General features: G+C 38.5%; 1 protein-coding gene across 1 annotated transcript in view; it reads left to right on the top strand.

Moving 5' to 3' along the window:
• The window catches only part of LOC105383285 (hemicentin-1), a 112,734-nt gene that overhangs the window by 76,482 nt on the left and 9,399 nt on the right, over positions 1-26,853 (top strand). Inside the window, exons 5-9 of the mRNA XM_038119493.2 lie at positions 21,564-22,718; positions 22,822-23,399; positions 23,804-24,085; positions 25,238-25,373; positions 26,257-26,482. Coding sequence (XP_037975421.2) covers positions 21,564-22,718; positions 22,822-23,399; positions 23,804-24,085; positions 25,238-25,373; positions 26,257-26,482 — 2,377 coding nt within the window. The remainder of the gene's footprint in view (positions 1-21,563; positions 22,719-22,821; positions 23,400-23,803; positions 24,086-25,237; positions 25,374-26,256; positions 26,483-26,853) is intronic.

Below are 26,853 nucleotides of genomic sequence, written 5' to 3'. Positions count from 1 at the left end.
TGTTTGAAATCTGCTGGCCGTTCATAATGCCATTGAAGGGCGTGTTGGTGCACCGGCTGAGGGTGCTAGCATTGTAGTGATGCTTTCTTTTTCCTATTTTGCTAAAGTGGCTTTGCCTGTCTTTGGAAAAATGTGGAGGCGCGTTTCGTCGGTAACGTATATTCGGGTTGGGTCATTAATAGCGTCATTGAGGTCTTGTTCGCCAAGTGATTTTGTGCTCGGGGAACCAATTTCATCTGGTTCACAAGCGCTGGCATTGGTTAGGTACGCCTTCACCTGTTCTGAAGAAAGCATTTGAGTATCTTTTCATAGAGTGAGATGGTGAAAGCCATTTTTCTCCTGGTCTTGCATTCTTGAAGGGACTGCTCCAAGGATTATCTTTAAGGAAAAATTGTGACATCTGTCTTTATCCTGGAGAATCCACATCATCCCAGGCCGACAGTATGCTCCACCAGCGTTTTTATCCTCCTCATGAGCTAATACCGAATCTGGAACAAACATGGACTTTGTGTTTGAATTCTCTATATTTTAAAAGGTGCTAGCATGTCACCCTGAATTATTTTGGAATGTCTTGTTGATCCTAGTTTGTCTTAGACAAGTGGAATTGCCCTTTCTATACTTTTTTGGCTATTTTGGCGCTTTTTCATCTCGCTGAAAGCTGTAAAAATATATCATATATAATAATACCAGTAACTGACCACCAATTTACCCAATAACTGACCACCTATGTCAGTAAATGGAAGGAGTGAAGATAGAATGCTCATATTTTGACACAAGAAAATGGCACATATGAGCTTTAATATTACGTTCTTATTTTGCCTAAATTCAGCTTCAACCAAAAATCCCAATAACCGACATAGGTGGTCAGTTATTGGAAAATCGCTGTTTTGTCGTCCAGTAACTGTCCACCCCATTAAAAACAATCAAACGGGAAATAACAAGCTGAATCTTATCAAAAACGTAATCTTTATAATTAAATCTATATGGTATAATTTTTTCTTTTAATGATTTAAATTTTTTTCATGGTAAATTTTACGATCAAAAAATTCACTTACCTTAACAAATACGTTAGTCACAACTGCAATTTACTCGGTTCGCGCACCAACTGAACTTTTTCGATCGCTCACTATCCATCTGTTGGCGGCTGGCAAAATCTTTTGTATCAGTAATGCTCTCAATGAACCACAAAATAGACTGGAGGTTCACTAGATGGCCCTGCTTGGCTATATTTCTTATTTATTGGAGCTGAAGAGGAAGGTGGTCAGTTACTGGCACATGGTCAGTTACTGGGTGTTTTACCCTACTCGCTCGGTGATATTTACTTTCCTAACCTATCCTTGCGTGTGTTCAGTTCAAAACTGAGCGTTCCCTAGTAGGTGCGACAATTTTCGTGATACAGGGTAACTCCTGGCTGGGTGTGCTATAATTCATTCCTTGATTTATGTTCTTAACCTATCGGTGACTAGCTAGCTGTGACTTGATTTGGTTAGTTTTGTCACCGCAGTGAAAGGGTTGGCCAGGCGTATTAGCGACAGTCGGTGATTGCCCTTGGTACGCTGGACGTATGCAAAGTACGATACGTCACTTGGAGAGGCTCCTTTGTGCACTCTTTTATTAAGCTATTATTGAAAAGGTGGACTATTGTTGGATATCCTGTTACTCGCGGGAATTCACGAGAGCAGGAAGTAAGAAATACTGGATACGTGTTGAAAACAATGTTTCCTCGCTAGTTTTGGACGCCGCGCCGGAACACCGTATTAGCAGCAGACACACCAAGTTATTTTAGCTTTAGTTACGTTAGGACACATCTGGCTGCACGCTGTGTTAAAATCTGTGAAAATATACGTTACTTATTTCACTTCCTGCTTAGTAAAATTTAGCATTAACAAAAATGCTTTCAGCTTTCCCGAGCTAGGAAAATAGGGATTCTTTTAATACGTCCTACCTACTCATAGTGTAAATTAAACTAGGATAAAATATACGATGCGGAAATAAATGTTGTTATAATAAGAGGCTAGGTTAAAATTTCACGATTCTAAAGTACTGAAGACACGCAAGCCGCTATAAATTTTATTCTGCTACGATGTTCCAAATATTGAAACTGTAGTCCCAAAACATAATCGCACTTTATGTCTCTCGCTTTCCTTATTTCCAACGTACTCAGTCATGTAAACGCCAACTTATGGTTTCACTTAGCAACAGAAGTGTGGTCTCTACCTCGAATATGAACTAAGAAACGTGGAAACAAAAGCCACAGCTGCTTACAGAATGCAACATTCATAAGCGTATTGTGCTTGAGACTGGCGAAAATTCAACATATTACTTGCATATTGCACGAGGACGCACTAAGACCTAAGGTTGTGTATGTTGAAGACCATATTTTAGTTTTAGCAGCATGGCTAGAGATATTATTCGCCGGTAATGGTTTCACCATATCGATATATAATTGTAGAAGTAGTAGTAGAATAGTAGATGGAATCATTCCGATTTTAGAATAACTACTAATTGTATTTGTATCTTATATAAACTCACAATAACTACATACGCGTAGCTTGATTTCGTAGGCTGATTTTAATTGAAAGGCAAAGTTAATCTCGTAATTTTGTGGTATGCCAAGCCGCGATCGTATAAGGCTTCCAAGCGACAATTCGTTGACTGTGATTCGGGATTTCTAGTGGAAAATATGGGAAGTATGCCAGACTTTTAAGTCGGCTTCTTGTTACAACCGGAACTCACATTTTTTACAATTTACAATGCTGAATGATAAAGTAAAGACATAAGTATCCCCAGATCATATTAACTTTATCATATTATACACTCGTGAGCAATGAAAAAGTTCCACATGTCATTGCTGTTTCATATTATTATGTCACTAGAACGTTTTCATTGCTGGTGTGTATAAGGATCTACCGAAAAAACGACTACTATATAATATTATATTCATATCCACATGCTCCATTCGAGAGAGCCAGATGCAAGTAGGTACTTTTTAAACCCCCATATAGAATAGAATAGAAGGGATACTCATAATGTTAAATCGGCTTAGAATAGGCTTATGATCCTCATGTGTAGCCGTCGCAAAATATATCCTTATACAAATCTCTGGTACACCGTATACCTGGTCCGTATCATATGAGACAGGCCGAGTGCGGCCCGAGTGCGGCCCTGGCTAGCGCGACCGCAAGGAGCGCGGGTCTGCAATGTTAATGTGTGCTTGTTTGTGTTTCCGAGCGACGAGCGAAATTAACGCCGACGACGCCGTGCCACTGGAGTGCTACCCGCGTTTTCACCTACGCTTTTTTTTTATTAATTAAGTACTAAGTTGCTCGGATTATGTAAAAAAACTTATGAATGCCTCATAGGTCTGCTAAAACGGTATAACTTTACCTATGTTTTTAAAAGTAATTAAAAATTGCTAATAGGTATATACATAAATATTATAATGCCGTTGAGATAATTATTACTATTAAACATGTGTTACGTTCCTCATTTATAACTAGTGTGAAAGAGTAAAGAAAACGGATTTATAACAGTATAGTACCTATAGGATTGTTGATATTAAATTTATTTACAAACCGTAAAGTAAAATACAAAATATACCTACTTAGCAAGGAAGATGCATCTAGAATATAATATGCTAAACCCGAGTCTAAACCCGCTATAACATGCATGGCGACGAGAAAACAGCATTAAGCAGTAAGTACCTTGGGCTGAAGAGAGAAAATATCGTGCGGAAACCTGCGCATTACAATCTAGATGTGTAGGAACATTATAAGATTAATAAGAGAGATAAGGTTTGCATCCTATGTCGTAGACTACAAATGTACACTGAATAAGACAAGAGATAGTGAATGTAGAAACTTGGAGAGTTACCACCCGCGAGTGAGGGTTAGATCTGAGGGCTCAGCCCCCGTATTATGTAACTCTGAGTGGGGTTGGTTGGTATAAAATGGCTGACAACTTAGAGCATTATTAATTAATAACTTTTTACTGACTTATCAGATTTCACAAACGTTTATGTTGAATGTAAGGTTATATTGGTAGGCTTCTTGCATATTTCTTTCACTAAGATTTTTGGTGTTTTCGGTTAATAAGTCTCTAAGTTGATACAAATTATCACCGGTTGCTAACTCTCAAAAAGTTACAAAATACGGGCACTGATGGCCGTGGTTAATATAATCTTGACCAAACTGCAGCCTTCTTCTTACCTTGTCGGTGACAAATAACTACAAGAGCTTGGCTTTAATGGCTTTGTCACCGTGGTGAAGGGATTGGCTAGTTAAATTGCTAAATACTTATACTAAGCAAAAATTTACTTTTTTACAGTAACGCATAACAAACCCAAGCAAGCAAACAATGGTTTCAGTAATACCTACATACCTACGAGGAGTACAGAGATATTTGCGATATTTCCTACAATTCGTGCAGCACAAATTCGTCGCAGTCGTAGAACAGTGACGGATCTGATTTTTTTCGATTTTCGGATTGTTACAGATTCGTCTTTAAAATTTCAGTATTTACCAATACAGCAAAAAAAAATTTTAAAATCTTTTATAATAAGTGAAATACAGAGTCGAACACTGACGGTTTTGATTTTTTCGCGTAGTACATGGGCGCTTGTGACGTCCCGTCGATGTTCTGCGGTGACCCTCACCCCCCGCGACCCGCTCCCGCGCGACGGTTTGTTTGTTCCGTCAGTGTTCTATGTAGGAGCACATGGAAGTCATGGAACACGTAATGAGTACTTAAAATGTTTTTTTGCTATAATTATTACTTAAAAAGCTCTGTTTTCCAAGTCAATATTTTTTTATACTTCTCCCATAGAACAAAGACGGACTCTTAAATCCGTCGTTATTCTTGGGACTTTGTTTTAATAAAATAAAAGCCCTAGTTTTCGCAAAAATCATTGAGAAGTTAGTTATAATTAGGTACGGTGTGTTAAAAAAGCAATATTGTTTGTTTGTTAAATTTCGTGACGGTATTTCAAATGCGACTATGTTTTATGTCCTAACTATTGGTGTTTTGTATAAACCGTCATTGTTCTATGGATAAGTGGTAGACGTGTGTAGATAACCGTCGTTATTCTTCGGGATTATTTTAGGATACGTCGTTGTTCTTTCATAATATTGCGTATTTTCAATGAAAAATAAATAAATTTTTGATTTTTTTGTATATTTTTGCTAATTTATTATGTTTTTAAAACTATGTGCTAAAAAACAATGTACATAAAGTTATGTAAGTACTTTTTTTGTTCATCACCTCTACCGCCAGAGGCAGGTAACGATGGGAGCACGGTACCATGCGGGTAGGTTTGGAATTATGTTTTTCCAGCCATTAACATGAGTTACCAAACATACAAACCAAGTCAGTCGCAGAATCCACATCAAACATGAAATTTCTGTATTAACAGCTACCGTTACATCAACTGCTAAGGGAAAGTCCTAGCATCAACCGAATGCTGGTGATTGTCAAACAGCTGAGAATAATGACCATCGCGAAGCAGTTTGAGAGGATCCTTACATGGCTACGGATAAGATGACAGCAATTTCCTTCATTGACTGCCCACAATCGGTAAATTATCTGTTTCTAGGGGTGAATGGCATCGCCGGGGAGTCAACGTGATCGGGCAGCAGTGAATTTACTGTTTGCGGGCTGTAAATAATTAAGAAAATTGGTATCATCTTATCCGTAGCTATGTATCATCTCGAACTGCTTGGCGATGATCATTTTCCTCAGCTGTTTCACAATCACCAGCATTCATATGATACTGGGGCTTTCCCTCTTAAAAATAGGTGAGCCCACTTTATTCATGTATTAATTTGAGGAAAAATTCCCCGTAAATTCTGTAATTCTCACATTATACTTACTTCTCCATAAAAAGGGTGAGAAATCCGACCTCGGAAACTATAGACCCGTTAGCTTGACATCACACATGTATAAATAATTTACAATCGCATCCGTTCTCTGCTGAACTAACATCAACCACCAGAACAAGCCAGATTCCGACCTAGTTATTCTACCGCGAACCATCTACACACGCTCAATCAGATTATTGAAAAGTTCATTGAGCTTAACACACCACTTTACCTTGAATTTATTGACTATACCATAGGTTTCGACAGTATCTACCACCAAGCAATGCTTTCCGCCCTTAACACCACAAAATTCATCCAACCTACGTAGTCGAACTCGTTGGTACTATCTACATAAACAGCTCAGCCAACGTGAAATTGGAAAAACCTGGTTCTAGTCCAACGTTTCCGATTGAAAAGGGTGTCATGCAAGGCGACCCACACTGTACACGCTTTACAATTTTCATCAAAGAGGAAAAATAGTCAAACTCGGTTTTGCGGACGATATTGCCCTATTCTCCCACTCAACGCCCAAGCTCCAACAAATGTTGCGAGAGCTATCCACGGCAAGCCTTGAAGTTGGACTAAAGATGAACCGTTCGAAGACAACAGACATGACCAACAGCACGAAACGTAGGGTTGAGGTAGATAGGCAGGAAATACAATATGTCAATGAGTAATTTATTTGGGCGAGATAGCGTCCTTCGTCGTGGGTGCCAAGACCGCCAAACTGAAGTGAGACTGGGCGGCGCACGTCTGTCGTATGCAGCCGGATAGGTAGGGTAAAATGCCACCAAATGGGTAGCCGATAACGGCCGCCGGCACAGGGGCAGACCCAGAAGAAGATGACGGGATGACCTAGACGTGTTTAGTAGGAACTGGAATGAGGAGTTCATGGACAGGGATAGCTGGAAGACCCAGGAGGAGGAGGAGGAGACCTTTGCCCAGCAGTGGGTCACAATTGAGTTGGGAAACTCCGTCACATATTCTCCTCGGCCATCCCTGATCAGAGAAGAAGACTTTTATTATCAGAGCCTGAAGACAAAAGTCTTCTTCAACCAGTGCACCTCACTAGTGATGACGTATGGGGCAGATAGGTGGGCACTGACGGTAGTACTGGTCCACCGATTTAAAGTCGCTCAGCGTGCTATGCTTGGGGTTTCTCTGATGGATCGTATCAGATATGAGGGTGTCCGTCAGAGGACTACGGTTACCGATATAGCTGTCAAAATGTGCAAGCTGAAGTGGCAGTGGGCTGGCTATATCTGCCGAAGAACCGATAACCGTTGGGGTTAACGAATTCTAGAGTCACAAACAGGGACAACCGTAGGCTGGTAGCCAGTAGTGGCTGGATGAGGAAGGCCGAGGACCGAGTGTTGTGGCGCTCCTTGGGAGAGGCCTATGTTTAGCATTGGATGATTATTGACTGATGCTGGGATACAGCGGGGTCTTCAAAAAACATTTTATAAAATAATTGTATTTTGTATAAAAAATTAGGACCTAAACAAAAAATAACATAGCGCAATCAGCACCCTCCTAAATAGGTTCTTTAAAGATCCGTCTTTAAATTTTTCCATATATTCCCCAAAAACAACGACGAAAAGTATAATACGCCATTAGATACGCAATAAAAGTCCGTAAAAAAACGACGTATCATATAATGCGACATAGTAGGATACATAGAACAATAACCTATCTGATTTTTCAGGAAACCTAGACTTATTATAGACTAATCATACAGGCTATATTGCAAAAGTCCATTCGTATAATAATCTGACCAAATTTCAAATGAATTGCTTCAGCCGTTTTCATTTTATCGAAAAAAACGTTGTTTAAAAACTTTAACTGGCTCTCCTGTAAAGTTGCTGTTTTGCAGATCCGTCAGTGTTCTACGACTGCGACGAATTCTTCCTGAGATAGAATAAAGATTTGTCGCTTTCACTTTGTGGAAATTTTTGAGAAAATTGTATACAGTAGCTATTGCAGAACAACGCTGACTCGGGTGATGGTGGCAATCTTTGATCATATATTTTATGTGTAAATTGGTATTCTCGATACGAGTACTAAACATTTTTTCGTCGTCGATTAATAATCCTGCGGCGAAAGTACGACGTTTATGGAGTCATTAAAAGTAGCTCACGAGGCTTATCGCGGCATATTGGAAATACTTCGTATAATTTTTATAATGATAGATTTTTTTCTCCTTAAATACTTGTTTGATATTTTGTGATTCTCGTTTATGAATATGATAAAAGAATTTCTGTTTGAATGTATTTTGCTTGGATGGATATTTCGGGACGCCCACCCGCTAATCCATGTTTTGGCAGACTAACATGTACTCGACTTGAATATTCCACTACCCGGAGGCTACAACATGCTACGACTACTAAAAGTAAAGAAAATTAATGAAATTATAATTTACTTACATTAAAATACCTAGGAATTATTGTAATTTCATTGAAAGAGTCAGGTAGGAAAATTAGATTACTATAGTCTTAACTGATAATTTGTGCCCTATAATTAATGGGGTGAACGAAAGTAGACTCCCCGAGTGACGTTTTAAGGTAACCTATCGGTATCGTACATATCGCATCAAACGGATTATCATAAATGTATGGAGAAACGGCGTTGGCCATGCCGATGAAGTGGACGCCCTTGTGTAAATTTCTATACAAACAACAACTTTTGTCGTACATAACGTTCTACATTCAGCATAGATACAGAACTAGTATGTTTATTTAACTTGGTTATACTTATGTATAGTATTCGCCTTACGCTTCAAAACACAAAGTATATAGCATTTGTAGAGGTACACGTGTTCCGTATATACCTGTCATGTAGCGAGCAGCGAGCGTCAGAAACGTAGCTTTGATTCACGTACGTTACACGTCATATTACCTCAAAATATAAGCATAAACAATATTTATAGCTCAATAAATGTATGTAAACTTAAATCAAACCGAGCGCTTTAATTAAACGGAAGCATACACATAACAAATCCAAATTATTTTACCGAGTGCGTACGTTATACAACTGTAAACCATTGACGAGCTTTGGTCTAGATTCTACAGTTGATTTCAAACATTAGTAATTTTATTCATACATTGCGGTTCTGATATTATAATTAGGTATTTATTTGCGTTAAAGGTTAAAACTGACGTGGTTACATCTGCCGCAAGTAAACCACGGTGCATTCAACAAATTATCAAGTGCACCGTAAAATTAATAGATAATTAGCTAAATAATGAAATTAAGGATAGTGGTTGATGCTTTTCAATAATTGTGTGGTAATATACTTACTTTTAAAGTATTCAATTTCACCAGAGATTTTGACATTTTGGTTTTTTGATAAAAAATATGTCCCGCAAACATAACATAACTAAGTATTCTTTGTGTAAGTACATAATATTATATTTGATTTTAGATTCCGCTACTAATAGCCGATAAATGCAACTCGATACATACCTACTTAGTTCCTAATCGTTAGAACATATCACGTATTCAAATATGAGCTTATTCGACGAAAATCAGAACCCCACATTCATGCCGCTAATTCCGTGATATCGGATCTGTCGATTAGCTCTGTCAGTCACTGAGAACAAAATTGCATCGCTTTTGCCTAACTGGTAGGTTATTTCTGAAAGATTCTTCAAGTTCTCGTATCGACCGATTCAGACTATGATTTTCAGGTAGGATAATTCACAAACAAATTGCAGTTTTGTTTACACAGATAGTTTGTATGCGTAGGTAGATTAATAAATGTTTGGTATCAAAATTCATAGGTATAATTACTATCTATATTTATTTGATTTTATTGCAAAACTCATGTACCTATGTGAATACTAAAAATAGAGCAGGACAGAATAATGCTCCACTGAATGATCGGTAGCCCGCCAGCCTTGTTCGTAGAAGATACCTAATAATAATATCTCACGTTATGTTGGAGGATAATTCGGCAATAGGTAATTGATGAGTGGCATGTCTGAGGCAGAACTTAGCATATCTGTGCAATAAATCTGAATTATCTATTGGGCTAACACGCATAAACTGAAGGGAAACAGCCCGCGGAACTTTAGCAGTACTAGGCATAATGCAGTTTACTTATAAATGACTGATTACAATTATCAAATTACAGTCCAATGCGGTAAACATTCAACATAATAATGAACCTCCAGTCACCGCTGTAGCGTGCCTGTTCAGGAAATATATATGACAGATAGTAGGTTGGGTTGGGACCTAAAGCTTTTCAAAATAGACACACATTGATACTATGTACGATTATATACGAGTATATAAAGTTAAACTTAAATAATTGAATGTATTTTTATTATTAGATATTTTGCCTACTAAATTGTTGGCTACATAGATTTTATTTATTTGAACCCTAGCCTCGATTAGTTTTAATTATTTTGCCCCATATCGAGGATATTGGATAGATTTAATAAAATTGATATCCATTTTGTTACTGGAATTATTTTCGGCAGCTACTCGTATCTCCATTTGCAATACTGCAATAAATAACATTCATCACTGTCATTAATCATCAACAATGCCTCAATATCCAACTATGATGAATAAAATTTTATCGTTATTATAATACTTATGGTTTTTTATAACATTCATATGCACATAATACCTAACGGCCGTTGGCTTGTGGTGATAATTTGGATGACATTCAATGGTCTGTTCGTATCATGTGATCTGGCCAGTCGGTGAAAATGGTCTAATGTAGCAGGAGACAAATGAGGCTTAGAAATGCAGAGCCGATGTTCACCGTCCGCCGGGAAATCAATATTGATGACTCCACACACATTATATCAACTGAATAATGGTGCACTATCACGTCTATTGGGATATTGATAAAACAAAATCAAATTTACAATTTGACGTAACTCTCATCAAACTATCTATCTACTCGTCAATTGCTTAAAACGTCTGTAGAAATATCCACCACTGGCTAATCTGAAAAATGTAGCAGAGTCCCAAAATTGCATACCAAAACCGCCATTCATGTGTCCATGTTTCTTATAAGTTCATGAACTCTGAACTCCTGAAAAGATATTGACGGCTAATATTTGTGCTGAGCGCGCTGACGTCACAAAGACACACTTGGAATAAAAACATTCACTCACGTCCCGACTGCGTAGAAGCCGTTTAAAAATCGCGTCCCTTTGACAAGTGAAATAGGACGAGCGACATCTCTTGGCATCTCTTAGCCAAGTCCCAAAGCCCCACCCCAGGGCTCTGGGGGTTCACTCTCTAAGACGAAAAATGAAGTTTCGGAGCTCTCCTACGCGAGCTACGACCCTATATCGTTGTATTAAACTTGCCGATTGCATGACAGCTCTCGTTCGTTCGTTTTTCGTCAGTACAGAGTAACCCTCTTTGAAGGATTTCAAAGAAATAATGCAGGACATTTCTTTCTACATGTACGACGACCATTCTCGCCTTTAACAAGACGAGATAGGGTATTATTTGCTTACAGGAATGACGATGCACGTTTGAATTTAAGTTTAGAACCCTAATATTTCAATTTATATAGTATTGTAGTACCTAGCTACATATGTACCTAGTTGCGCTTGTGTTTACTTTGATTCAGTATTGGGATTATTTACTTCGCTACCTACATCTTCTTCTTCTTCTTCTTGGCGTCCTATGACCCCCCCGTGGGGCAAAGGGCAGACACATACTTTAATTCGCTACCTACATACATACTATAAAATTGTCTCCTTGGGTTATGGATTACTCAAAAATAGGAAGTAAGTACTTAAAAGTTTTCCTACAGAATATTACCTATAATAATAGTAAAATTTTCAAACCAATCCAACTATAGCTCCGAAGACAGGCTTTATTTTGTCACTTAACAATTTCTGTTGAGTTCAACAAGAGAAGACCATTAACTAATGGTATTGACCAAATTATTGTCATTATCTATGCATTGCATTTATCAATGTGGAGTAGGGAAAAGGAAAAGAACAATACTATAGCACTAAAGCCTAGCTACCGAAAGTGTTGAAATTCATACCTACACTTTGTAGGTATGAAATTCAGTGTAATGCTCTTTTTTTCAAAATCGATTTTTAATTTTTTTTTATTCGTAGGTATAGACTCAGAAAACGTGAATATGATTATGACGTTCGAGAAATGCGATTTCTAATAGGTAATTTTGTAGACGGAACAGCCTGATAGCAGCATATAGCAGCCTGAATAAAAGCTTAAAAAAGTATGTATCTATACATATAACTTGCCCTATAAGTTTTAATTCAACGTAGATTTAACGTTTCATTTAACCCCATGTATGTTATCCACTCAGTTGTAATGTTTCAGGCAGTATATTGCAATGGCGACCGGATTTTACGATTCAATTCCAAGTGGTTAAACCTTAATAAAATATTTTAAAGCTAATAAAATTGTCACTGTTCCTACAAATTTTAGTGCATGTTGAGGTAGCAACTGACGTAGAAGAGTATCAAATTAGTTCGTTTAGTATTATGCAGGAGTTTGTTTCAGATTAGAATTAGGTGCAGTCCATTTATAAGCAGCCGAAAAAACCTACTACATATTTAAATATGATTACGGTTCTGTGGATATTCGAAAGTGACACTTCTGGTAACATCGTATCTGAACAAGAATCGAGGCAAAACACGATGAATATTAAATTTAGTCTGATTTAAATAAATTACTGTAAGATAATAACAGCCACAGCAACATAGTACTCTGCCAACTTCATTATAATTATTGTATGCAATTAAATTAAAACAAAAGAGGTGTAAACAATTTCCTTGTTCAGCCAAGCTCTAACCTCCAAGTACCATGCCATGGCGGAGAATCCATAATTTCAAAGCTCGTTTGCAAAGCTCTGCTGGTGAGAACTGAGCTTTCTAAATTACATACTCGTATTAATTTTAAAGTGTCAACAAAGAAACGAGCATCGCTTTAATGAATTCAGAGCTTCACTGTTCACAATTTAACCCAGTGGTTGGGGTTTATGGGATTTATGAGTATGCTGTGGATTTATTATAGTTATGGTGGAAATTACCACATTATGCCCACTAATCGTAGGTACCACTACACTACGCACGAGATCAATTTTAAATAAGCCACCTTTGGTGGGGAAAAGGGGATACTGACTTGTATGTGAGTGTTTCCATCTGAAATACAGGAAAAACTCTGTTATTTCCTAGTTCAGATCAACATTTACCTTTAACATTAAGAGTTGACCTATTATTGTTAACTACATTTACCAATATGTATTTCTGAAAAAATATTTATATGTATTATTTGAAATTGAATACTTTACGCTTCATATTAGCATCTCTTTAGTTTTTTCACAAGCTAGTCTCAGTAGAGTATAATTACGAATCCTGTTTGATGTTATAAATTGGAAATATCTTTCTTAATTTACTACAAAATAATGATAACATTGCATAATTGAGAATAACGAGAATGACACGTGTATTATTCGGATGGCACATTGACATCTTATATGATATGAGTTGAAACTAAGTTGCTTTAATTATAGTTGGAATCTTGGAATGCGGCCAAAATAATATAAGTTACGTCATTTTTAATCGTTGGTACAGGAACAAGGGGTTGCAAACTTAATTCTACTTTGTGTCGTTTTCTTCTCGCCGTCGGTTTCATTTTACCTACACTATGTCACTCCACCTCCGCAATATCAACACTTACCTATCACTACCACATTAGCCAAATGAACATTATAAAGAACAAAACGTTTTCATTTTCTATTTAATTTAAATTAATATGGGTCGTTATTAATTTAGTTTGCAATAATGTGACAGTGACGCGACCTGTGATCGGATGCTTACACATGTGTAATTGTAATTGACAAACGAGAAGTACCCACAAATTGTAATATCCGTAATAGAGACTCCAGTTACAGCTGTGATGGCGGAAGCCGATTTGTGGCAGCCGTTTATTTCGAGGCTTCACTGTGTGCTCAGTGCTAGTTAATTGTAAAATTAAAAATATGTTGCTGGCAGTTACTTTTTACCAAATTTATAAAATAACTTGTTATTGTGTGCCGTTGTGTTATTGTGTTTTTCATGTTCACATGTCCCAGTCCTGAGTATTAGCATCAGTTCATACAAATATGAGTACACTTCTCAACAAGAAAACTCACACTAAGCACTTTTACAGAGCTTACAGTGCATGCATATTATGTAGTACCTATACCTAGTAAAGTAAATGAACCATATTATTTGGAAAACGTTAAGGTAAATAAAATTATTATAGTGGAAATAAATATATGGAATGTGAGCACGTTATTATGTAGGTACATTTTGTAGTACATTTATATCCAATATTTGAGCGATATAATTTGCGCCCTGTAATTTAAAGCATGTACAGTATTATCTACATGACTGCACAATTTGATATGTTATACTCCTAGTGAGGATTAAAGTAGATAATTGGAATATTATACCTATACTTCCAGGATTATTAAGTATAACCACTGAGTTAAAATCCTAACTAATATTATAAATGCGAAAGTAACTGTGTCTGTCTGTCTGTCTGTCTGTCTGTCTGTCTGTTACTCTTTCACGCCAAAACTACTGAAAGGATTTGAATGAAATTTGGTATACATACGGTTTAGACCCTGGGAAAGAACATAGGCTACTTTTTATCCCGGAATTCCCACGGGAAAACTTTTTAAGGCGAAGCGAAGCGCGCGGGAACAGCTAGTAAGAAATATTTTATTTGGTACAAGCGCAATACACATTAAAAGAACACCAGCAGACAGCAACTACTTGCAACTAGCACCCTCAGGGTTGTTTGCGGCACAGAAAACAATAAAGTTTTACATTAGCAAGGATTTTTTCCTATCCAACTTTTAAATCGGATTAACCGGAAAGTTTTAATAAGCGCTGGTATTTTCTCAGTGACTGTGACACGTCTAATGAGGCAAGCTGCAAGTACCAGGGCACCAGGGGTAATCTGTGCTATACGGCGGCCAACACTGCACTGCGCCACACTTACTCTAAAACTGATCTCTTTTTAAAGTGTCCCAGAACTTCTCAGCCAGTGCGAGAAAAGTGCACGGAACGGTTGAGTTGAGTCGCTTTGGAAATAATCTGGGAGCGAAAGGGGATACAATTTTTAAGGATTCCCGTGATGTGAGACTTACACTTCTGAAAGTGGAGCTAGTTAACGTTTAGCTGCTTCTATATTCTTTTTTTTTACACGACGAGTAAATTTAAAATAGTGTTGTAATCATTCTATACATAGTTTCATAATGTAACATAAGTTTGTTTTGCTAGGTTGTAAATGGGATCAATGTCATGTTTTCATCAAATGTAGAACAAGCATTAGTCTCTTTGTAAGGAGACGACAACAGAACAGCTTTTTTGTGTTTTTAAGCTCAAATAAAACGAGCTTTGTTCATTTGCACAACGTTGTCACGTCACCTCATTAACATTGTCCGTTATGAAGGCACCAACTTTACTTTTAAATTCAAAAAGCGTTAAAGCGACTGCCAGTATCTTTTTTATTTAAAAATATGTTTGTGTTTTTTTATAACATTCCAACAACTTTTTCACTTTTTCCTACGGTTTCTTAACTACGAATTATTATTTTTGAAAATGATAAAGCTTTCTTACTTAGGAATTCCCGTTATTACGTTTAACTAGGTAATATACATATTCTATTTTTATTAAACGAAGCAATTAATTAAGTGATGTAAAGTTGAAAACTATTTAGTTAGACTCACCCCAACACTGAACATCCAATATCTGAATATCAAATCCTGTATAAATACCAATTTCACTTTTTTTTATACTACCTACTGTATAAAGAATATATTTTTTGATAACAAAACTAAAAATATAATAACGTTGATTTTACTGGTGATGATAAGAATAACATTACTTATCTGCACAACAATAAATGCAGTTCCTTAAGTGGCATGGTTTAAGTGATTGAAGTGTTTTCCTTGCCAGTTCGCATTATCGCATTAATGGGTTAAAGTTCATAAAAATGTGAGATCGATTTAGGTACTTTTTTCTCTGTTAGAGCTTTTTCATGCTTATCTAAATCACATGCGTCCCCACTCCAGTCACATCTTGAAACGTCAACATGTGAGCATAAAGTGACGTCAATTCCCGACCGACGACGCGGCGACACCCGAGTTTTAAAGCTGGTAGTTTTTTTATGAATACTTCGAGCGAGCGCTCTATTCTAATTAGTATAATGAGAGAGACTGTTAAGAAATGTGTGAGATAAAAATTCTGTGAACTGGGTCAAACCCCACTTGAGTCCCTTAGAAACGGTTGTGAAGCTGCGTCCTTAAGCCTACGACAGCATACAAAGACTGTGGAATTTGTAAACTTACTTGTAATTTCTGTTTTAATAACTAGCTTTTTACAGCTAGATTCGCTTTGACTTAAAATGGTTTGCCCTAGATATTCTGAGATTGGAAGTAAACTATGTGTTTTTATAATGTAGCTATGTGCTACAAATGTATCAAAACTGTTTCATATAAGTATAGTAAAATCGTTTAGAAGCTTTTTAGTAATAGAATAACAAACTCACAAAGTTGGGCATTCATAATATTGGTGCTGTAGCTGAAGCTGAGATCATCAGATGATAAAAATACAACCACCATATTTTAAATATTTTGGGTTCTGGCGGAAAATTATGTACCTACTGAAATTAATCAAAGACCCATCAACTTAGTATCAATAATGGTGACTTGTCTCAGATTACTGGATGAGGTGTTTCTTCGCTTTAAACCTTTATATTTAAATTTTTACTGTCATTTTATTTAACCCGCTGCCTCGACAGGTATTTCCATAAAAATTCACATCAAGTCATGCGAATGTTCCACTCAATATTTTAAACGCAACATTTATTTTTTCATGCGCAGTTTTGTAAATTAACTTTTCCTATAAAGTACATAAATATTTTTTTTCTTTCAGTAAATATTAAATACGTAGATGAATATCGGTTACACAAAGGATATTTTATATTGCATTAAATTACATACATGATTCTTATAGCACATTTTTATTAGTATAATATTAAAAGTTATTAAAAGAACGGCTAAATTTTAATGCGTAGTCACGAGGTAAGCATGCTTAGATTTATTTATGGGTTAGTCTTTTCAAGTTAAGTCGTTTTTACGTATTGCCACTCTACACAATCTCATTAGCCATAAATCATGTATTTCTATACCTACAGAGGTTTCCCAAAAACCGTTTCAAAACTCTGTCGAACCTCTCTGTATTTTTATTACACATAGGTGTACTTTTTATTTTATAATTGTGTGTCACTTCTTGACATGTCCGATAAATGTACATAATATTTCATTCTGTAAGAAATCGTACGATTGGATTGAGTTTCCCTTGTCAAATCTGGACGTTTCCACAAAGGCATTGATGAACGCCGGATGAAATGGCGAACTCTCACATACACACATGCAGGTTATTGATGTTTCAACTACCCGTGACGTATTGAATAAACGGAAATGGTAATAATGAAGTACTTAAAATTTGTAGTAGGTATATTTCGTACAAAAGCATTGTGCAAGCTGAAATGCTATTGAAATGGTAATATCTGTCGAAGAACCGAAAACTATTTGCTCGCTTGTTACTTAAACATAGCTTGAACTAGTCTCGGACTCTGGGGCGCCCTCCGACCCACTGGGGCCATCACCCTTATAGACAACTAGAGCCATATAGTAGGGACATAGGTAGGGAGTACAGAAGATTGTGTGGCTTCTTGCTGATTTATGGCTGACATATAAACTATAGTGCTAATTAAGTAGGGTTAACATCTTTATAGTTCTCTACAATAATACCTGAACATGGCCATTACCATTAGTTGTCTTTCCAATGTTTGTTCCAATTTCCTTTATGCGAGTTTTCCACGCAAAATGTTTCATAGTTAATTCGGCTGTCAGCCCGACGTGTCTCCGCAACGGTTATGACTGCGTCGACAATGAGCGCTGTGAAGACTCGTCGAGTTTTATTAATATTTAACAAACAATCAGGCGTGAAAGGCACTCTTCCCGGCTTTTCCCAGCACTCTGGCCGCGCCGCAGTCGGACTAACTTCGGTATTCATGTTTTGTTCAGTTCTTCTTTCTCATTTCCTTTGTTCCTGGAGTTTTTGCCCCGGGCGATGTGTTCCGCGAAGTTTTACTTTATTGCACAACTACAGGTATGGCTCGGCTAAGTTAATTATGCGGCCTTAGGACAGCCGTGAATTGGCTCGTCCATAAGTTCTGTCAGTTACTGCGGGGTAACTACTTAAGGAAAGTTTGACAAATTGAATAGAGGCTTTGAATATTTATGAATCACGTTTGAATTAGGAAAGTTACTTATGTAAACTGGTTAGGTTAGTTACTCGAGGAATCTGGGTCCGTTAAATATTTCAAATTATAGGTAAGTAATAAGTACTTACTTAATTTGTATAATTATGAAATTCTAAATATATTTACTTGTATAATAATAATACAATATGAACAACACACTTGTAATTTCATACTGTCACAATGGTCACAAGGATATTCTTACGTCACTACGCTAAATAAAAACAGGGAAGCGTGAATTTTTGCTGGGAAGTTGTTAATTAATCATGACATTTCGAAAGCAACGTCGACTGTAGGCGTTACCTGGAGGAGGACAAAAATAAACTGTTGTCATAATAATATCATCCCATTGAATATAATTCGAGAGTGCTTTGATTTCATTGGATGCGTCCAGAATGGGTACTCGTGTACAGCCGGAATCCACTTGTACTTACTCATTGAGTCGTACAGTTTGGGAAAGTGCCTCGTGGATGATCGGAGGTCAATTTGAAAAAAAGTCGCCATCCCTACCCCTTTAAATCTAACTACCTACTGTTCTCATTTGTCGCACTCACGATGGGATAGCTAAGATAATTTAAAATAGTTGGTTAGCAATAAATAACACTCATACTTTATCAGGAAAATTAAACGTATCCGATAGTTGTAGTAAGGTAAAAGTAAATGGACAAAAGTGACATAAAACTTCCAAGTCTTTACTATTTTAGGAAACAGGTACTTATCTATATTTATATAGGTGCACACTATAGTAGGGCATGACACACTATAGTATATAGTAGGGCACACTAATGAAAATCATACAATAAATAGAAGCAAAAAGAAAAAAAATATCATACTACATATTGTACAAATGCCCCTATTATGTGTTCTCTCTTGACAAGCGTTAGTAAAAACTATGAATATCCTGCGCGCTTGCTAAATGAGGCGCATTGAGACCGCGGCACTCCCCGCAACACTTGTCTTCGTTATCCATTATTATATTACATTTATCTCTACCACTCATTATTCATTAAAATCATTAACAACCCGAGACTCGCCTCAGGAGCGTTCTGATGAAATAGATTATTAATTTCAGAGTTATCCGAGCTGGGATGGTTACTCTATACTGACGAAAAACGAACGACAAGAGCTGTCGTGACATCAGCACGTTTAATACATTCGAGACAGAGTCGTGGCTCGCGCAGCAAGGCTCCGAAACTTCGGTTTTCGTCATATAGACACCCCCCTGAATGACGACGTACAATCAGTTTTTTTTCTACTTTCAGGAGAACCATACATCAATGTTAGAAATAATTCGAAAACAAATACAGACGATTAGCGGTTATGGTTATAATTTCCTGTGCATATTCTATGCATGGTGTACAGATCCAAAAATAAAATATATACCTAAAGTAAAATATACAAGTAGGTAGGTTACTAGTTAGGTACTTATCTGCAAAGACCTTTACAAATTATAATTTCATTACCGAAATGTTAACATTAACTGACATTCTATAAAATGTGTTTGTTCCGGGCATTTTAAATTTAACCGTCGTCGTACCTTTTAATAAAATATTCAGTTCGTAATAAATAACAAACGCTGGAATTATTACCGACCCTTTGCTGTCTATTTCAAAATGAATTTCAGATAAACACCTTAATATTCAAGGGCTTTCAGTTTATTTTCAATTGGCGAGCACGAGGATCCCACTGTCCAGTAACATGCGTTATGTAGCGACAATAATATTTTAATATTCTAATAAAGAAGACACCTTTTAAAGACCTTGATATGAATGAAAAGAGTTTATATTTAAATGGTCTCTTTACCCAAGTAGGTAATACGTTTAAACCTTTATAAAGGTCGTTTGAAAGTTCTATGAAATGAACCCTTTCTAGCGGTGGCGCTTTGGTGACCCTGGGTAAAAGGGTAGGCACTGTACTATGGCATTGATTTATTCATTTGAAATGAAAATTACAAAATATTGAGGCAAATATCGTCAGTTAAATGCAAAAAGTCAGCATCATTTATGAGTAGGTAACCCGTGAATTAGAAATTCACGTAGATTTTACTGGCTTACGATTTGATCATATTATTCTGATAAACATTGTACTGCAGACATGCATACTTAGACATTTGAAATACACCAAACCAGTTGTAATTGACTTACATAAACAATTCAGTTTGGCTTTACCAATTACCTTGTCCGATGAAGTCCTGCCAAAAACAAAAGTTTTTGGGTGAGTGGGAGGCGTCCGTAATGAATTTATTTATTTTATAGCGGTAAGAATAATAGGAAACTTACTTATTTCTTCCCTAACAATTTTTGTTTGTATGGGAGGAAAACTGTATTGCTTAATTTAAAAAGGTAGGTAGGTAGGTAGTTTAGCTTTCCCTTCGTTAACTATATAAGTACTTACATAACTATAGTTAATATCGTCGTTTTAAAAAGGACTTATCAAATTAATATATTTTTTAATTATTTGTATAACTTAAACCCTTATTTGAAAATCTGGTCGAGTGATAGTTTCGATTTACCCTAAATATATGAATAATACTTATATCGTTCTGTGTTTAATATAAAATATCTGCGTATAACGTAAACTTTGTTGTTTTTACCTTCTTATTGGGTGGGAAAAGCTGCCGGTAATTTACTCGCAATCTAATGCAGAGCAGGAAATTTTGCGATCGTGTATAAGTAAATCGAAATTTCTTAATCATCCCACCGCCTCACTGCACATTGCCCGTTGCATACGGAACTGACATGCATAAATAAACAACGGATATGTCTGATATAAACCATAACCCACGATTCAGGTTGCCGGCTATTTCCAGTGTAATGCGCCATTTAATATAAACAGACCAAGATTAAGAAATAGTCGAACGATTTAGTAACTCGGCCTAAAACAACAGATCAATATCCTGTTTCGAAACTAATAGCTTTTGAAGCCACGAATCTACGTTGTAGTATAATTATTTAATGTTATTATTAGATATACCTACTTGTACACGCGGTCGTCTGCTTCAACGATTATTCGAGTCGATGCCACCGTGTAAAATTAATCAGTCCAATTTAATACTGATAGCACAAATTAGCCCATAATGAAAATTGGTGACATTATGTCGATTATTTCAATAATTGGCCCTAATAAGCTGCCATAATAATATTGAATCTGTCTATACTCGTAAATGAATGCGACAATATTTTTTCATAACTGGCTATTTAACGACATATTGCATTTGCGTATTAGTAAATATCCATGCTAGGTATAATTTTTATGAATGAAATTAAATTATCTTCGCTTTTAAGCCTTTCTACCCTTATCGTGAAGAGTTATTAAATGATTGTGAGGGGCTTTTTCAGGTTTTTATTGCAATTAACTCTAATATTTTCTCTGTTGTTGCAGACTACCCGCGCGTGGAAGTCGGCCCCGAGAACCCGCTGAAGGTGGAGAAGGACGCGTCGGCCGCCATGGAGTGCAAGGTGGACGCCAAGCCCAAGGCCACGAGCGTGCGCTGGACGCGCTCCGGCAAGTTCGTGTCCAACTCGCTGGTGCACACGGTCCACGGCGTGACCCAGGCCGACGCGGGCACCTACACCTGCACCGCCGACAACGGGCTCGGCCGCACCGGCGAGGCCGAGCTACTGCTGGATGTTCTCTACCCGCCCACCGTCACCGTGCAGTCCAAGACCTACGAGTCCGAGGAGGGCGGCTCCGTGGAGATCCGCTGCGATATTGTAGCCAATCCCGACCCCATCTCCATCGAGTGGCTCCTAGAAGGAAAACCAGACTTCCGCCAGAAAGGCGACACTCTCCTGCTCACGAGGATCAACGCTGAAATGGCCGGCACGTACACATGCAGAGCCGTTAATATCATCTCCACATCGGATGGCAAAAGAACAGAGCGCGTGGGGACGGCGTCAGTGGCGGTGCTGGTGCGGCACCGGCCCGGGCGCGCGCACATCACGCCGGACAAGCCCGTGGCGCAGGAGGGCACGGGCGTGACGCTGACCTGCTCCGCCAGCCCGCCCGGCTGGCCCGCGCCGCAGTACCGCTGGTTCCGCGACACGGCGCCGCAGGACGCCAAGCCGGCCGTGCTGGCCACCGGCAACAAGTACACCATCCCCAGCGCGCACCTCGGCAGCGAGGGCGTGTACTACTGCCAGGCCACCAACGAGCTGGGCCACGGCGACCTCGCCTCCGTCGCGCTCGAGGTGCACCAGCCGCCGCGCTTCCAGACTAAACTTCAGCCGCACACCACTAAACGCTCCGGAGAGAAAGACTTTTCCGTCACTTGCAGCGCTCTCGGGAAGCCTAAGCCGAACATAAAATGGTTGAAGGATAACTTGGAGCTCAAGCCCGACCTTAACTTGTATGAAGTTAAGACAGACATCACGGAGGGGAGAAATGCAGTTTTCAACGTGCAAAGTACGCTAAAGTTTAATGGAAACGCGCGGCCTAACACAAACCAATTGTTGCCGGAAGATAGGGGAGTTTATTCCTGCACATTTGAGAACGAGGTTAAGAAACTTGAGTCTTCCATGCATCTAAGGATTGAACGTAAGTTTTACTAGTTTGTGTTTTCTTTGAAACTTACTTATTGTACTTTTGCTACCTACTTCACTTACAAGATATATTTTAACGTTGCTCACATATTTTTCAGATGAACCTATTGCAATCAAACAGAAACATAAAGTAGCTTATGACGTATCCGAGACGGCAGACATCGCGTGCCGCGTGCTCGCCTACCCGAAGCCCGAGTTCCAGTGGTTCTTCGGCTCCAACACCGCGCCGCTGCAGATGTCCTCGGAGGGACACTACGAGATCAACACCACCTCCAACAACAACGACTCCTACTTATCAGTTTTAAAGATAAAGAATATCAAATCGCAAGACTACGGGGAATACTACTGTAAAGTGCAGAACTCCCTGGGGACAATCAGGCCGCAGATTCGGTTGCAGGCGAAAGGTTCGCCCGACACGCCGCGCAGTCTGACGAGTATAAAAGTTGGGCCGACGTTCGTGACGCTGAACTGGGAGGCGGGCTTCGACGGCGGGCTGTCAAGCACGAAGTACTTCGTGATGTACAAGCGCGTGGGCGGCGCGGGCGGCGCGGCGGGCGCGGGCCAGCAGTGCGCGGCCGAGCGCAGCCACGACTCCGACTGGATGGAGTACGACTGCGGCCGCGCCAACCCCTGCAACGTCACCCGCCTCGACCAACACGACAACTACTTATTCAAGGTAAATTTTACATTACAACAACCCTAGAGCTCAAATCCCGCCGTTGTATTTAACTAAATTCATAATTACAGTCTGCATGCAACCTAAATTACAGAAGCATACCTGCGCCGGCAGATATTATAAATTTTTAGTTGCCCTCAACTAATCCGCTCCACTCTCCCTCCCGGATGTACATAATAATGAAATTTGTTGTAATACTGTTTAATTAACGAATGTTTTAATTGTTTTCGCTGGACAGCAACTGAATTATGTTTTCAAGGTAAATCATGCTCGAAGGAGGCCAATTAAGCTTTGTTCCTGTGGGTGTTTTGTTTGTGGTTTTTGTTGTTTTCTCACGCATCTTACGTGCACGTTGAGTGTGTCGCTCCTCGCTTGAACGATAGCTGACTGTGTTATCATTGCAGGTGAAGGCAGTGAACACGAAGGGTCAGAGTAACTACTCGAATGAGATAACGGTGACGACGAAGGTGGACACTATTCCGGCACCGGAGCAAGTCACTTACGACCCGGCGACGAGGACCGTTGCGTTCAGCGTGGGCCCCACGTGCCTGGCGCTGGTGGGCGTGGCCGAGGGGCTGTCGGCGCCGCACCACCAGGAGCCCAAGTGGCAGGTCGTGGACACCGTGCAGGTCAACCTCCTCGGCAACGCACCCACGTTCCAGGAAGCACAGATCGAGTACCCGCAGGTATGTTTACTTACTTTGTTGTTTGCGGAAATTTCCGTGTTCTAACTGTTTATAAACCACCTGGAAACCTTCCCCGGTACTTAATAATTACATAGATATAACTCTGCTTGAAACTTCTAAACTGAAACCATTACTCAATTACGGTAATGGAATTCATGTGTATAACCATCCCCCACTTTGCAGACGCCAACAAAAACTGAAGCATCTATTTCCTAAATTAACACTTTAACGTGCCCTCAGTAAAACGAATGGGGAAAACCGGCAAAAGCACGAAAAATTCAATTCTCTGCAATCTACAATGTGTACTTATCATTTATATTATGTATTTGTAGTAACTGAATCTTGTATAATAAAGTAAGAATGGTCCTTGGTAGAACAAAGAAAGCTACTATTTCCGCCCGACTTTCCCAGTCTGCGATTTAGCGAGACACGTAAAGTCGACTTTTAGCACTTTGTAACAAAAATATTAAAAATTCTACGGGGTTATGCTCCCGAGAGTCTAACATAAAATATGGCATAAAAGTAGGATATGAGAAAGAGAGAGGTAAGTATCCGAAGCTTATATAATAGGATTTTATTTTACTATTGAGGGTTTGAGTCTTTATTAGTTTTGCACCAGTCGATGTTATGAAATGAATAGTAATGCTTTCTCTAGTAGTTTTTCCTTTATATGAGAAAGGTGTGGGTGAATTTATGGCCTTCCTCGATATAATATAGTTATTATGACTTTATGAGCAAAAATTATATAAGGATTTTCTGTTTTATAGGCGTTCACCGATATAAATGGTATAATAAAATGTTACAAGCTCAAGCGCAATCTTATGCAGAGTTAGGGACTTTAGTTAACGACCCTGACTGTATACTAAAAGTAAAGTATAGCTCACTAGTTGGCTATGTTTTTTTTTTGTTGCTGTGGCACTGCTTGGGAGAATCTTTTGTCTTTGAGTTATCAATATTCAAGTAAGTAATTTTGAAGAGAAACAAAATATATTTACGAAAATGCCTTTGTACGATACGTGCGATACCGATAGGTGGACCCTTACCTCATAGTGACAGAATGATGTTTATAACTTCGACCACACACAAGGAAACAAACCCTTAGTTTTACAACTTACGTATAGCTAAACACTAAAAGTATTGTACGTTCTACAGGCATCGACGAAGCAGAGTCGCAACGGAGGCCGAAGCGTGTCGGACGCGCCTCTGGACGAGTTGAACCCGCGGCTGAAGCTCAAGCTGTGTCTGCGCATCTCGCCCGACCACTGCAGCGACTACACCGAGGCTGAGAGTAAGTGGACCAATCATAAGAGAGTGCGGCGCGCCCTTCTGGCAATAGACGAATAGCGGCAGCGCGGCATAGTGCGAGCCAATAGCGTCCCACCATGGACCTTCAATGGTAAAATACGTGTGCACATTGCATTGGCAAAGTTACATAATTGCTAGAGTCCGATATAAAAAATGAAAATATTTTATTATAATTAACTGAAATAAGATTTACCAAATACCTACATATTGTTTATTTATAATTAAGTTAGCCATGATGTAAGTAAAGCGTTTTGTCTAGTTTAATTATCAAACTGCTCCAAAGCCTGTTTTAACTAATTTAAAATCTAAAGGACACAGGTATCATAAAATAAAAAATACAAATAAATTGAAGACAGAAACATAATGGAAAAGCCATGTTCTTGCAATTAAAACCAATTGTTTTTTTATGAATGAATAGTTTCCTCTCAGTTTCACTAACATGAAAGCTTCAGGAAAATGTAGTCCCGTAAAACTGCAGGCAATTATGCAAAGCAATTGGCAAGACCTTTGGCCAGTTTTAAGAAACGAGTTATATTGTCTGGTATTCGCAAGTTTAGTATTTGTCGATTTAAATCTTATCTAGACAATTTAGTGCGGCATTTAGTTTTGGATGCACTCCAAAATGTTGGTGTGGTTATTGCACCATTTATTATACTTACATACATACCTATGTAGGTGCCTCGCCCGGCGTGTATGTTCAATTTTATGTAAGGACGAATTTGGCGTTTCATTGTCTCGCGTCATTTGTTTTCAATGGACTCAATTTTTCGAACTATGCCGGCCGTTCGCGAGGTAATGAACCGATTTATTATAGCTTTCGGAATTGTTGTTCAAAAGTTCGAACTAAGTTTTTGTTTCTTTTTTAGTTGGCCCGTCGTACATCAAGGAGGCGTCAGCTCTGACGGTACCGAAGGTGATCGCCTTTGTGGTGTCGAGTCTTGCGTTCCTGCTGTTCCTGAGCCTGATCTTCGTGTACTGCCGGTGCAAGAAGAACGTGAAGCAGAAGGACAGCGGCAAGGACTACGAGACCGACTCCATGCGGCCCTCCATGGTGACTCAGCAGAACCAGGCGCCGCCGCCCTACTACGCTAGGTAAGGAAATGACAATAAAGGTCACTGAACATAATATATTATAAATGTAACATAAACGGATCGCCTCTTTTTCTTCTGTAAACCAGTAGAACGCGAGGCGATCCGTATACGTTACCCTTATATGTGCTGAGATACTAATAGGTAAATAGCTAAAGTATATTTTTGTAAAGGAGTCGTCATCTCAGTATGGCAAGCGTTTCCTTGAAAAGTGGCTTTGGTAATAGAATACATTTGAATCGTTATTTTTACGTTATTTGCTTTTTATACATTTCTAGGAATACACGTAACTACAGTCGCACAGTTAATGTTGTTGGATGTTATTTATCAAAATATTCCGCTTTTACGGAATCAATGAGTTGCAAAGCACCCAT

Source organism: Plutella xylostella, chromosome 12 (assembly GCF_932276165.1).
Source record: "Plutella xylostella chromosome 12, ilPluXylo3.1, whole genome shotgun sequence".
NCBI classification, from domain to species: domain Eukaryota; kingdom Metazoa; phylum Arthropoda; class Insecta; order Lepidoptera; family Plutellidae; genus Plutella; species Plutella xylostella.
This window is presented reverse-complemented; position numbering and strand designations above follow the sequence as displayed.